General features: G+C 49.6%; 1 protein-coding gene across 1 annotated transcript in view; it reads left to right on the forward strand.

Annotated features, from left to right (window-relative positions):
- LOC104558429 (exocyst complex component 1) overlaps positions 1–14,277 on the forward strand; it is a 45,970-nt gene that overhangs the window by 11,004 nt on the left and 20,689 nt on the right. Inside the window, exons 2-5 of the mRNA XM_062007002.1 lie at positions 369–462; positions 5,955–6,024; positions 9,428–9,607; positions 10,908–11,035. Of these exons, the coding sequence (XP_061862986.1) occupies positions 369–462; positions 5,955–6,024; positions 9,428–9,607; positions 10,908–11,035 (472 nt within the window). The remainder of the gene's footprint in view (positions 1–368; positions 463–5,954; positions 6,025–9,427; positions 9,608–10,907; positions 11,036–14,277) is intronic.

The following is a 14,277-nucleotide window of genomic DNA, read 5'->3' on the forward strand; positions in this document are numbered from 1 at the left end:
GAGGTGAGGGAGCCCTGGCCCAGGCTGCCCAGGGAGGGTGTGGAGGCTCCTGCTCAGGAGGTTTCCAACCCCACCTGGACACGTCCCTGTGCCCCCTGAGCCAGGGGAACCTGCTTGTTTCTCTCACTTCTAGAGGAGCTCTGGAGGTCCCTTCCAACCCCATCACTCTCTGGCTGTGGTACACTGCTCACTGTGCTTGAGATAGATCAGGAGGAAAGGGAAGACAGAGAGGGTTTGCAAGGGAAATAGGGCACTGGGAGGTGCCAGGGGTGTTAGGAAGCCCAGGAGAAGGCAGAGCCTGTCGGTGTTTCCCAGCAGAGTCGGGCAGCACCCTCTAGTGGGATCTTCACCGTGGCTGCTCTCTGCAGGCATCCCCCAAAAACACACGCCCTGGAGGAGGACGAGGATGTGCAGCCCCTCCACCCACTGGTGACCCGAGAGTCCACTCGAGAACTCACCAAGGTGTGCTCACACAGAAAGGTGAAGGTCTCTTTGGCACCAGGAACTCGTCCAGAGGGATAAGGGTGGAGATGCCAAATGGGATGATCTGAGTGGTGCAGCAGAAGTTCCCCACCCTGCCCCAGCTGAGTTCCTGAGTCCTCCTCTGCCTGAACAGAGCCAGAGACCTGGCATGGATATGGGGGTGGAAGATCCCTTCTGACAACCTGGGAGGGAGCCAGGGGTAATCCTGCAGGCAGAGCAGGGCATTAGCCACGTTGCCTCCAGCATGGCAGGTCCCAACTTGTGCAGCATCCCTGCATCATTGTGTTTCCTTTCTGACTGCAAAGCAAGAAACCTTAAGGAACCAAAAATCATCCTACAGGCACTTCCTGGTAAAGAACACCCAGCAAAATACACCCCCACTCCTCCCCATGACTGCCAGTACCTGCTGAGCCTGATTTATCTCCTCCATTGGCTGTGCTACCAGCATGGCACTCATCCTCCTGCACTACACCAGCATGTACATGGATGTGAGCTTCCAGAGCAGCAGCTGCCTGTGCCTGGATGGCAGCCACCAATCTCAGCCCCTCCTGCCTTATCTTTAGGTACACTCAGATCGATTTTCCTAAACTGCAGCCATTTGTCCAGCTCCAATCCTGAGGCAGAGGGATCCCCAGGGTAATTATCTGTGGCCTAAAAAAGATGTTGCTTTGTGCCTTTTAATGCTTTGTGCCTCTTGGTTGGCTGAGTGGCCTTTTTGTTCCCAAAGTGCAGTGTTGCTGCCACATCGACCGACAAATAACTTCTGGAGATTTTATGGGCTCTGGAACAGGACCAATGGCCTCTCCTAAAACCTTTGCTTTCTTTGATAAATCTTGCTGCTGCTGTTATATCTTTTTCCAGGCATAGGAAGCTGCTCTGAACCCAAATCAAAATGCTGCTTTGGTGGGTTATTTTTCCTTTAACCCCACATGTAATTCCTCTGGGGGAAAAGATGACAGGGCAAAGCTGCAGCAGGCACATGGTGTGTTTGCAGAGCAGCTGCTTGTGCAGGGACCTGCTTTTCTGGGGCTGGGCACCCATAGCTCACTCAGTCACTGCTACCTGCAGCCATCACCTCAGGGAGTAGAGACAGAATTAGTGGGAGACACAGCCATGCTTCATTCCTGGTCTCTTCTGATGCTGGACAGGGAAGCCAGTTCATGACCTGATTTCCTATTTCTAGAAGGCTGCAGGCTGTTACTCCACAGCATGTTGCAGCCTGCAGAGAAGCCACCATGAGTGTGGGTCTCTTCACAACCCTGGTCCTCATCCAGTGGCTGGAGAGATCAGCAGAAGGATGTGGAAAAGTCACAGAGGACATCCAATGAAGTTGCTGGGAGTCTCTGCACTGACCCCAGCTTGGGCTCTTGGAGAAATGTTGCATCTCAGAGCTTTCTGCAGTGTGGCTTCACCCAGAAGAGCCTGGGAGAGGTCATTTCTCAGCCTTTCTATTTGTTTTACCAGTTTCACCTCAGAAAGTAGAGAGGAAACACTGTTAAATCCCAACCACAACTTGTTGCCAGCTGTGCACTACTGTGGATGGGGAGGGAAGGAACGAGCTCTCTTGTTGATCTAGCTCCAGCACAGTGCCTAGATTTATCTTTGTGTTCAGGAGAGCAAATAGAGAGCTAAAGACAAACAGCCACCTTGATTTACTAGTGAGATTAAGAGCATGTTAGCAGAGCAAGAAAGAGTCTTCATAAAAAATGGAAGCAGAGCAGGCGGGTGGAAAGAGCCGTGAAGATGAGGCTCAATGAGTTATCTAGGGCATGTAAGAAAACCATCAGCCCAGCAAAAATGTGAGGAGAGAGCATGGGAGGTGAAAACAGTAGGAGAAAACAAGGCATTGTGTTTTATTAATCACTGCTTTAACCAGCACTGCCTTACTAAGAAGCTGGCTAGACACCCACATGCCTCTCAGTACAACTTCTTCATGGCCCTAAACACACACACACACACATGCATGCACCAGTCCCAGCAGCTTGCAGCTGCCTGGCACAGGGAAGCAATGAAAAGGCTTGTCCAGATTCACTTGAGAGGTCTGGGGCATGTTGAGATTCAAAGTTTACCCTCCTGTGTAGCAGAGCAGGTCCCTCCTGGGTAAGTGGCAGCTTCAGCATCCTACTCTTGCAGGAGACCCTTCAGTTTTTTCCTCCCACTTGTTCCTCTCATTTCTGAATCTAGAGATGCAGGACAGCTGAGTTTACAAAGCAGAGCACTGCAAAGCTGAGAAAGTCCAGCTCTGCAGCTGCCTCTGTGGTTTTAATTCCTCCTGCTCCATGTATGTGCTTTGACAGAGGCTTTGCTCTGTGCTTTGCTGTTGACATCTGGTCCCTTACAGAGCCTTGGCCAGACATAGCCTGGGGCACATTCACAACTCTCCAGCACTGATGGAAGACAGCAGCAGCATTGCACTGCTGCTCATCTGCAGCTGCAGAAGACTAAGGGAAGAAATTAGGAGAGGGATCAGGATAGCCTCCATTGACACTCTGTCCCCTCCTGCCCCTGTCTTGGTTTAAGGATCAGCTATAAGTTGAGGCAGGAAGGGCAGAGGGAGAGCTGGGATAGGAGAGGGAGGTTAAAGATTTCCCCTTTGGCAGGTGCAGAGCTGACTGTGGGATTCCTGTGCTCACATCATTTGCAGCAGCCCTGAGGATGCTCTGAGGCATGGCCGTTTTTTCCCTCCCCTCTCTCCTTGGCTCACACTCCACCTGGTATCAGAGCAGTAAGAAACCACAACCTGGATGGCTCTGCAGCATGGAAAGTTGTGTTTGTGGAGGGAAGGATCCAGCTTCAACTGCCAGCAGGATCAGGCAGACCCTGTGGTGGGGCCAAGGCAAGAGGAAGACCATAGTGCTGAGCAGGGAGGAGGAAGGAGCTCTCCCACTGGAATGGTTTTCTGGGTGGAGAGGGCAGACAACAGCATTCAGTGTGCACCAGCACTGCTGCTTGCACTTCAACACGAGTCACAGCTGCCTCCAGACATTAAACTCAGGCTGTCACAATAAGGACAAGGACAGAACAACTCCTTTCTTGCATTTGCCTTGTGATCTCAGTCTTACTGGGAAAACTCCCAGTTTGCCATACTAAGCCATTCCCCATTCTGTGGCACAACTGGGCTCCTGCCTCCCCTTCAGGGACCAGCAACCATGTGCTTACTGGGCATACCCCACACTGCTGCTGGGGATTTTTTCCTTCACGTGCAGCAAGGAGGCTGAAGACAATGCCCAGCAGGAGCAAGGAGAAGCTTTGGGACCCTCTGTTCATTTTTGGAGCAGCACTGTCTGCGCATATCTGACCATCTAATGGTCCAGGGCAAGTTCTTTGTAAGAAGTCCTGGTTGCTGCCTCGTTTTTAGGGGCAATGGCAAGAGCCATCCATTAAACATGGAAGTGGCTGGGTGCTCTGGGAGTACAGGCTGTTACAGCACCAAAACTAAGATTCAACATCAAATGATGACTACAAATTAAACAGCTTAAATTCTCTGCTGCGCCCTGCGGCAAAAGCAGCTCCCTGCTCGGGGAAGGAAAAGCAAACAAACTCCCTCAGGCTGCAGGCAAGGCCACCACACACCCCAAACCATGTGCAGCCTTGATCACACACCCCAAACCATGTGCAGGCTTGATCCCTTCAGCCTGAATGCTAAAACAATCAACTTCTGACAGCGTTTGGACTGGGGTGGAACAATTAATGCGAGGCACACTTCGTTTCCACACTCCCCTTCCCCTTTTCTTTATTAGCTCGTTTATACTCACCACTTGCTAATTTCTCTTTGCATGAGAACTGTTAAAACCCCTCCCTGTGTTTGTCAAAGCCATTCATTAGGATTATGAGTTTGCAGCAATTGAGCTGAATGGGTCGTTTTGCATCGCTCTTCCAGCTGCTGCATCCTGTTTGCAGGGAAACTGGTGCCAGCCACGCTGCCTTTTCCAAGGTTTGGTTGTGGTGGGGTTTGGCTTTTTTTTTCCTTCCCCATCTTTCAAAAGGCCAGATGTACCCTCTGCTGAAAAGAAAAGCTTTGATTCCTCGGTGCCTACACCAGCCATGAGACTCGAGGGAAATAATCCAGCAGAATGATCTGTCTGGGTGGTGGTGCCTGAGACTGCAGTGCTACAGAGCAGCTTTCTGTGAGCTCCCAGCACTGCCTGAGCAAAGGCAGAAATCCCACACTCACTCCTTTCCTGCTTTATTCCTGATTTCTTTCTTTTATCCAAGCAGGATGGACTTAAACCCCCCTCAGGGTTACAAGTGGAACTAGGGCTTGTGTGCCAGGCTGGCATCTGAGTTTTTCCCCTACAACACCCATGAATGGTGATGATGATGGCATTGTGCAGTGGCTGCAAGAGAAGAAAATGTGTCCTGCAAGCAAGAAGAGGTTAAAAAGCCTGAGTTTATGGAAATAATATGAAAACATGAATAGAAGCCCTGGCATGACATCTTCCCTGTCCTGCAGTAAATGACACTGTTCCTACAGTCCTGCTGGGCAGTACAACCCGATTTTCCTCTCTTCCATAGCACTTGCCCCATCTAATTCACCCTCCAGAGTGCACAGGATGTCCTTGAAGCTCACAAATTCAATAAGCTGTTTTTCCAAGGCACCACAGAACAGCAGGCACATAGATGCAGCTTTACCCAGCCACATTTGGCACCCAGACACCACACCAGGGCATTAACCTGGAGCCTACACAACCTCCCTGACCTAACCCCCTGTTCTGTCATGGCCACACATGTCCTCTGTACCCATCAACACCTGGTGATTGAGTAGTTCAGTGAAGCCATTGCCACTTCCCAGGGACTGTTGCTTTTCAAGCTCTTGTTCTGCCAGTTTAGATCCCTGCTGAGGCAGAGAAGTGCTCCGTGGGTATATGTCAGTGACATCAAACCTCTGTAGTGGGTATAGAGGCTTGGGAAAGAGCTTCTCAGTGAATGATTGGGATTGCTCAGGGGGAAAAGGGCACATTCAGGACTGCAAAACATGATTCTAAAATACAAAAGCAATAGGAAGGCTTCAACAGGACCTAAAGTGCATCCCAAGGTGTTACAAGAGAACAGCATGAGGCTTCCTTTGTGCTTAAAGCTAAATCACGCAGCACAATTCTGCACCTTGCTTAATGAGGGCTCATATCATGCCATCAGCATCCTGTTCGACTCCCACGTCTCTTGCAGGTTTTTGGGACCCTTTGTTAAGGAGGAGGACTGGGGAGACAGCACCTGACTAGAGGCTGAAGCACAGTTGCTCTGTGCTCAGCTCTCTAACCAAACCAAGAGGAAATGGAGAGCAGTTTTGCCTTGCTTCACTGCCTGTCAAACCCCTCTTCACCTCCAGCTGCTCCCACGCTCTGCTCGCTCTCAGCTGCACCTGTGCTCTGCAGCATCTGCACCAGAGGTTTCCTGCCCTGACCTCAAGCCAGCAGCTCTGCTCAGGTTCTCTGGGCTTCCTGTTTTGCTCTTCAAAGCTTTCCTTTTGCCAGCAAACCGTTTCCTCTTCTAAGGCTTCTCACGACTCAAGTCCCGCCATTTATCCTCAGCAAGACGTGGCTGGTAAAGTCTTTGCAAGCTCTTCCTTTCTCTAATGCTCTCTTCCTTGCTGGCAGCTGCCTGCCTGGCTGATGTGCACCTCTGTGAACATCTCAGGGAAGGTTCACTGAGATCTTTAAGTCTCTCCAGTTGCATCTACAGAACAGGAGGGGGTGGGTTAACTGGCTGCGCTGCAGACAGCTTTTCAGTTACATTGGGGAAAGTCTTGTGCTCTCTGCATTAACTTACCAGGGAGCAGCGAGCCTTCTATTACTTTGGCTTTCAATCATTTTGCTGCAGTTGTTGCTCAAGTGCTATTATAAAGGAATTAGTGAGTTGGAAAGCAATAGTGGTGTAGACAGCCAGGTCCCCGTCCTGCTGCCTCCGGAGGTGAATGCCGTTAGAGAGGCTGCAAAGCTGCCAGGGATGGAGAAGCCCAGATAACACAGTGAGGGACTGCATTCAGAGAGATGCTGTGGTGACAGAATCATTTTCAGCAGTAGATGTCTTCTCTTTTGTCTGGTCACAGCCACAGTAGAAGCTGAGATAATTGGGGATGTGAGCTGAAGCTCGTTAACGTGTGGCTGAGCCCAAAGCCCCGTCGCTGAGGGGAGCGAGCTGGTGGAGGTTTCATTTGCTTCAGTCCACTGCAGAGCAACCACTAAATGTCATTAACAACGAATTTCTCTTGAAAACAAAGTGTGTGTTCTAAATCTTTTTTCCCTACAGTCTCTCTCACAGAGTCACAGAGTGGAAGGGGTTGGAAGGGGACTCTAGAGATCATCCAGTGCGGCTCCCCTGCTAAAGCAGCTTCATCTAGATGTTTATTTATCCCTATTTCTTACTCAAATATTTATGATAAACTCAAGCTTTTAGTTGTGGCCACTTTCCCTCACCACCAAGGTCAGAGGCTGCAATGTAGCTGCTGTTCCTGAGTGTTTATATGTGACAAGCAGGACACAAACTGCCATCTCCTGCCTGACAGTGCTGTGTTTGGCTTACAGGGGAAATACACCTCTGGGAGTGTGAGGTCTGACTAAGTTGTGGGAGAACTTTGCATTAAGAATACTGTGGATTAAAAGAGAGCAGCTTGTGAACAAGCAACATGTTCTTGCTAAGAAGGTTTAAACAAACCCTCTTCTTTATGCTTTAGCTTGACCTGAATCAGTGTATTTCAATACCTTAAACTGCATCAAGTTGTCAAGCTGAGCTTGCCTGAGCTTTCAAGAGGTTACAGTCAGCCACCTCCCCTGCTCCCTCAGAGGCAGGACTCTCCTGCAGCACCTGAGACCTCATGGTGCTTTGAGCATTGCTTTGAAGAAGACACAGCCAGGAGAGATCCTGTTGATGAGATCATTTTCTTTGCTCATCCTGTAAAGCAGTGGTCGTGTTACTCTTGCAAAACATCAAGAGATGCTGCAATGGTTTAAAGCTGAATGCTGAGATTTGCTTAGACGAGTTTTAGCCATGCACATCACAGCCAGGCTGTGGAGAAGCATGTTCAGCTATGTAAGCAAAAAGAAGGGGAGAAAAAGTTGGGGTTTGTTTCCTTCTAGACTATGAAGCCAAAAAACGGGCACTTGTTCAGCTGGCTGGAGAATTCAGCTGTGGGTGCACACACATTTCCATGAAGTGCTTGCTCACAGCACAGAGCCAGAGAACACAGAGGTGGAAACGTGCAGGAGGGGCTCAGCCCCAGTAACTGGGACCACACCTGGACTTCCCAGCCCCTGTGCACTACCCCTTTCTCCTTTCAGGTTAATTAACTGATTAGCTTAGAGCCAGGGAAGCTTGAAAGTGTGGGACAGTGGGGGTTTCCTTGGGAGTTCAGGAGCTGCTGGCTCTTAACGTTGGTTTGCTAATGAGTCAGCGAGCGTGTGAAACCTGCAGGCACTTTCATGCTCTGCACAGGGTACTTTCCCTCTGCTGTTTGTAGGTCCAAGCCCCAGGGTCTGAGGCAGGGGGCTCAGAAAGACAAACTAACCATTTTGGGATGCTTCTGCCCTGGTCTGTGTGGCTGCAGGAGAACAGAGGGGAACCCACAGGAGAGAACTGGGGATGGAAAGGGAGAGGAAAGCAGTGGTGGCCTGAGGACTCTCTCCCCATGTCATTTCCTCAATGATAATGAGTCTTTTAGGGGACCAAGGAGAGAGCAGGGAGTCCCAGAGCTGCCAGCTGGGAAGGAAAGAGCAGTTAGAGGTCTGCAGTGGGGTGGGCTGCTGAGCAGACCACAGCCCAGGGCAATGGAAGAGAGATTTGGGGGGCAAGGTGGGTGCAGGCTGTGGTGGGAGGATGTGGAGGTGGCAGAGGCTGTGCATTTCCAGCATCACATAGTGCCATGGTTTAAACCCAGCCAACAATAACCAATGCACACAGTCACTCAGCCACCTTGGCATCATGGGGAGGAGAATCAGGAGGGTTGAGATAAGATTTGCTAGAACAACACAAGGAGAGAACAGCCAGAACAAAGGAACACAGAAACATCACTGCTCACTGCCTGAAGCTCAGTCCCCACAGAACAGCCACAGCTCCCACACCCCAGGCAGCTGCCCTTATCTACTGAGCCTGATGTCAGCATGGGAGCAATTAGCATGGCCACCCCTCCTGGAAGCTCCTAGGGAAGGTTAACTCTATCCCTGCCAAACCCAAGACACGTGGTCTTGGCATGGGAGACACAGCACAGCATCTCTTGCAAGGCAGGTGTCAGCAGACATTCCCCTCTGTGCCCACACTGCGACCCTGTGAGCGGCTCTGAGCCCCCTCCACAGCCTCTGCTGTCACTCTGCAATGCTCCAGCATCACCCCAGCTTCAGTGAGCTGCCTTTCTGCACACTTGAGCTGCTCAGCAGGGCATGAAGTTGGCAAAGCAGCTGCACTGGCTGGGTTCCTGTGCATGTTCTGCTAAGCTAAAGCCCCCAGGGTCTCTGAGGGTCAGGATGCCCCAGAACTGAGCTCCTGATGCAGACTTCTTTATGTCTATCCCATGCTGAGTGCAGGGCACTGCAGCTCAACTTGAGCATTGTGTTGTGTGACCCAAGAGGGTGATTTCTTGTGCTGGAAGTGCTGAAACAACGTGGGCCAACACAAATAGCCAGGTATTGGATTGCTTGTAGCTACTAACCTGTTTGTCCTACCCATGAACATGGTCCTGGAGCTCCAAGCACTATACTGAGGTGGAACCAAAAAAGATGGGGTTTGTTGAATGGATTAGGGAAGTTTTATTGTGGCTCTATTGGGCTGGAGGCACTGGCATGTCTGCCTCGAGCTGGGCAGCAGTTCAGAGCAGCTGATTGTAAAAGACTCTTCTGGCCTCAAGTCTGCAACAATTACTTGATGCTGGTGCTGTCTGCAAGAGAACAGAGATGAAATCAGTGTGGCAGTGATGTGTTTTACTGGTGCATCTCTCCAGCCTGTTTGTGTTTCACAGGAGGTGTGGTGCAGCTCACAGTGACTCCATCACTTGCTGTTGTGTTGGGTATCACCATGGCTTCTCTTTGGAGCTCACTGGAAAAAGATGTCTTCAACCCACAGAAGAAGAGGCTGCTGGAAACCATTCGTGTCTGGAAGATGGGGAAGAAGAAGAAGATGTCCATTCTCTGTGTTGTGGGTGAGAACCCTGGAGGGCTGGGAGACAGGTTGAGTGGCAGACTCAGGAAGGTTTCCTGCAGCTCTGCTCAGAGAGTGAGGTCTCTGATAGGTCTCTTGCTGATTTGGAAGAGGTAGAACCACTATTTGGAATGCTGCATTTTAAGATTAACTGAAGGAAATCAATCCTAAGGTGGACCTGTGCCATGCCAGGATGTCAAGAAATGGCAGCAAAAGCACAAGTTCCCTCTTGAATGACCAGCAGCTGGCTGGAGAGAGCTGGGCCCTGCAGGATTGCTCCTCCCACCAATGTCAGGGTCCTTTTTACCATTTGCCTCAAGTCTGTCATTAGAGGTCAGCAACAAACCATTGTAACATGACACAGTGCCACAGCCTCCTCTGTCTCTCTGTAGTTTTGGTGGAAGCTCTAACAGGACCCAGACATTTCAGGAGCATGTGGCTATTTAATCATGATCCACAGGTGCAAGTGCTTTGGGAAATTGCCCATCTCCTTTGGTTTATGCTTTTCTAATTGCTCCATCACTCCTGAGAAGTTGTTAGCATAGATTTTTTTGGACAAACTTACAGGGGAGAGACTTTTGTACCAAAGACCTTCTAGACAGCAGAGTCACCTACTCCAGGATTAATTTCTGATACCCTTAGCCATTGTGTTTGACCTAAATGATGTGCTTCAAGTCCCTCCATAGTCAATGGAGGGCAGGAGGAATAGCTCCAAGGGGTGATGTAGCATTTCAAATACATGAGTTACCCCTGGAACGGTTCGTGTCAGCTTTCTGGAGATATCTAACTTGTATGGGAGATCTAAATGCTATCAGCCAGAATGATGTACAATGAGTGTCTCCCATATGAACCAAGAGGTGACTCTAAGCTGATGGGCACTGGAATTGATTTTAGATAGGAGCTGTTAGTGTGAGAATCCATCAAACAATGCTTCTGGACCCTGTTGCAGGGCCAGCAGGCTGGGATGCAGCTGAGGTAAATCTCACTGCACTACAGCATCCTGTTCCCATCACATTGGGATCTTGTTGGAGCACCACTTGTGCCTCATGTACAGCACAACTGCCTGGCTTAAACCTCACTGAGGTTACTGGGAATCCATCCACAAAGTATCCTGGGTTAGACCCCAGAGAGCACTTCCCATGTGTAAATGCCCCCTGAAACCCTGCAGCATCTCTCCATCCAGCCACAAAATCATGGTCTGTGTGTCCACCTGCACACTGAACTGTTCTGCACTGGTAACAGTGATAACAATGATATTGTGGGTTGTTTTGTACTTTTTCTCTCCTGTCCCTCACCTCCAGTGGACACCTTCAGGCCAATGCAGCCGTTTCTGGTGAAGGTCAAGGTAGACCGAGGAGAGCAGTACAAGGTGGCCTACAAGTGGCCTCTAGCAGAGCTGAAGCTGGTAGATGGCAAGACTCTCAGTCAGGTAGGACTGGTTTTCCTTCTGTGACAAAGGGCAGGACAGGCCATGGGGAGAGATATGAGTAAGAAGCTAGAGAAACACAGCTCAGATTCCATGGAGGGATGCAGACCCTCTGGAGTTCAGCCCATATCTTTAGATGATGGGAAGAGAAGGGAAGGGTTGAGGGGGTATATGTGTGATTTCTTAAACAGGACTGAACCAGCCCAAATGACAGTAGTTTTGGGGAAACAACCACTGTGGAACTGTTTCCTACAATATAATGAACAGACCTGCCTCCTAGGGTGGTTCCTCTAGCCATCAGTGCTTTTAGACTTCTTGTTTCCCTCATCTCTTCCAGAGAGATGCCTGTGCCCAGCATGCTGAAGCAATTTCCTCCCTCTTGAGTTATCCCTCTCTAAGTTAGGAAATGTTAGGGTGAGCAGTGAGTGGGTGACCACTGCATGGACACAGCTTCCTTCAAAAATCAATGTGCAAACTCTCCTTATTCCTCAAGCAAGGGACCTCCTGAAGCTCTTTGTAGCAACGCTCAGAGGCTGGAGAGATGGGCTGCAAAGCACTGCTCTTGTCAGACCTCCAGCATTTGCAGAGCACATTGGGAGGCCCATCTGTCGACCCATGTTGACAAAGCTTCTTGACAGACATTTGCATGGGGTATTTAAAGATTAAATGAAATTAAAGAAGGATTACAGAGAGCTGGAGTCAACGTGAGTCTGAGCTTTTAGGGTGACATTCAGGCTTTTGGGAAAGAAAGCATGGACAAGATATTCCCTTTCTGCTGCTGGGGCTGGCAGAGGGTTGTTAAAGTTGTTATAATTAGGGTTTTTTATTAATGTGACTGTTCCAGGGGCTTTGGCAAGCTGCCTGGTTTTTCACAAGCATAGAAATAAATGAGTAAAAGAACAGCTTTCCAGTTCTACATCCAGGACAAATAAAGTACATCTGCATAGCCTTCTGAAAGGAAAATCACAGTTGCAGATTTACAGGGCATCTTGATCCTCTGGGTAGGAATGAACTGATCTCTCCTTGTCTCACATTTTCCTGTACACATCCTTGCATCCTGCCTGAGCTTTCTTCTAGCAGATGAGCCCAGCCCCACTGAGTGTTCTAAACTGCTTTGGCTCCTGAGGAGTTAGGATTAGAAGATATTCCCAGGATTTTCAGTCCTTTCCCCCCTCATTTGCCACCCCAATAAGATAAACTGATTGCATTCTTTTAAAGCTACTGCAAGGCAAATGGAGAACTCTCTTGTCCTGATGGCTAAAGCTTTCTTATAACCCAGAGCCTCTATTCCTGCCCACATCATCCCCATTTGTGCTTGTGCCATGTCTACCCTTTAATTCAGGCAGCTCTTCTCCTTCCAGATACAGTTTTGGTTTGCTGTCACCTCCCCTACTAACCTTCCTTCTGGCAGGATAAGCAGACTGACCTTTAATCTCCTCTTCCATACTGACTTCTCTCTTCCCTTCATCGAGCCTGGAGCTCTCTTCTTTGCCTCTTCCTGCCTAAATGTGTCTGTCTTGAACACAGGCAGCCAGAATTGCCAATCTCATTCCCAAAATGGGGTCTACTCACCATCTGAAGCTGCTGCACAAGGTCAAGGCAGTGGGTTGCAGCCAGGATGTGTTGACACCTCTCAGGGTCCCACCAAAGAGTCCTCAGCACAAGGCAAACTCCCCAGTGTTGGGGCAGCACCATCCCTCTTTGTTGCATGGCTTGGCAGGTCTATGGAGACCAAACCAAGAGCTATTGCTTAGCAGATAGTACCCACCACAGCCAAAGCCCAGCTAGTGAGTCAATATTCAGCACACATAGCAAGGGCTTGGGTGTCAGGTCTGGGAAGCCCTCTGCTCCTTGCACCAGCAAGTACTGACACTGCAAGTGCATCTATGCTTAAAGCTGCAGCTCTCTTGACCAAAACATCAGTAATATTTATGAAGTGAGGAGTGAGTGCCTTCCTGCTTTAACAGCTCCTCACAAGGCACTCTGCAAGTCACACATCCTCCCCCAGACATCCCCTCTCTGCCATCTCTGCCACAGGGGCTGCTACTAAACTGTAGAGCAACAGAGGGATGTGATGGATTGCTTCAAGGTGTGCAGAAAGCAGCCTTTAAAGTGTTGCAGGACTTCATCAATCCTCATCAACTCTGTATCTGGTATGATGATTAGTATCAATAATTACGAGTGTGGCTTCTAAGTTCTCCCAAAGATGAGAGCAGGCTGGGCTGCAGACCTGAGCAGATGATGCAGGAAGGAGTTTCTTTCTGGGGGATGTTCCTAGTTTAGCAATTTCCCTTGTTCTGTCCACCTGTATACTGCTTAATGGCAAAATCTAAGTCTCCTGTGACTGGAGTTCCCCCTCCATGAGACTGTGAGCTTAGATTTATGTAGAGATATTGACACTCATACAGATGAAAACAATGTGGGGAAATGCCAGGAGTGGGAGTTTTTCCCCTACTTCATGTTGCTCTTATGTCAGGGGACCTTTTCCTGCCAGGAACTGGGGCCACTGGGAGATGCCAGGTGAAGCATGCATGATACCACAGTACTGCTGGGGGCATTTCAGGACTGAGCTTGTGGAAACCTGTTTCTGTGGTTTTTGTGGGTGTTCCCAACACTTGAGTGAAGATTTCAGGTTGGGTGAGGATTGCAGAGGTGAATATCTGCAGTGGGAGGCAGGGTGGGTGCTGGGCTTACCCCAAATGCTTCAGTCCAGTTGATTTGAGCTTTCTCATTCTGCACATCATTACACTGCAGAGCTTATTGCCACAGGATGCTGTAGATGCCAAAACTATGAATAAGTTCAAAAAACCATTAGAGGAAATCGGGCACAGTAGGTCCTTCAAGGGCTGTTAAACACAGGGCTGTGGATACAACCTCTGGCTCAGAAAGCTGCTAGATCATGGGCTGCTGGAGGCTGGCAGGGAATCCTGAAGGCAATATAACTCCAGACTTGCCCTTTGAATGCTTTTTCTGCCAAGCACCTGCCTCTGACCACTGTCAAAATTCAGCAGGGTTCATCCCCCAAAACCTGCAGCATGGGGTGAGGGATGTATACAATCTGAACAGAAACCAGTGTGCTGGATCAGGATGCAGGGACTGGTTGACTGCTTGGTCTGACCCACTGTGAGTGTCCTGGTGCCCACTTCTAGGGTCAGAATTGGTGAGCAGCCTTTCATTTTCAGTGCTTTTATCATGCCTATGATCATTTGTCAAGTCCCACAGACATACCTCTCAAACCCTACCCA

Source organism: Colius striatus, chromosome 13 (assembly GCF_028858725.1).
Source record: "Colius striatus isolate bColStr4 chromosome 13, bColStr4.1.hap1, whole genome shotgun sequence".
NCBI lineage: Eukaryota > Metazoa > Chordata > Aves > Coliiformes > Coliidae > Colius > Colius striatus.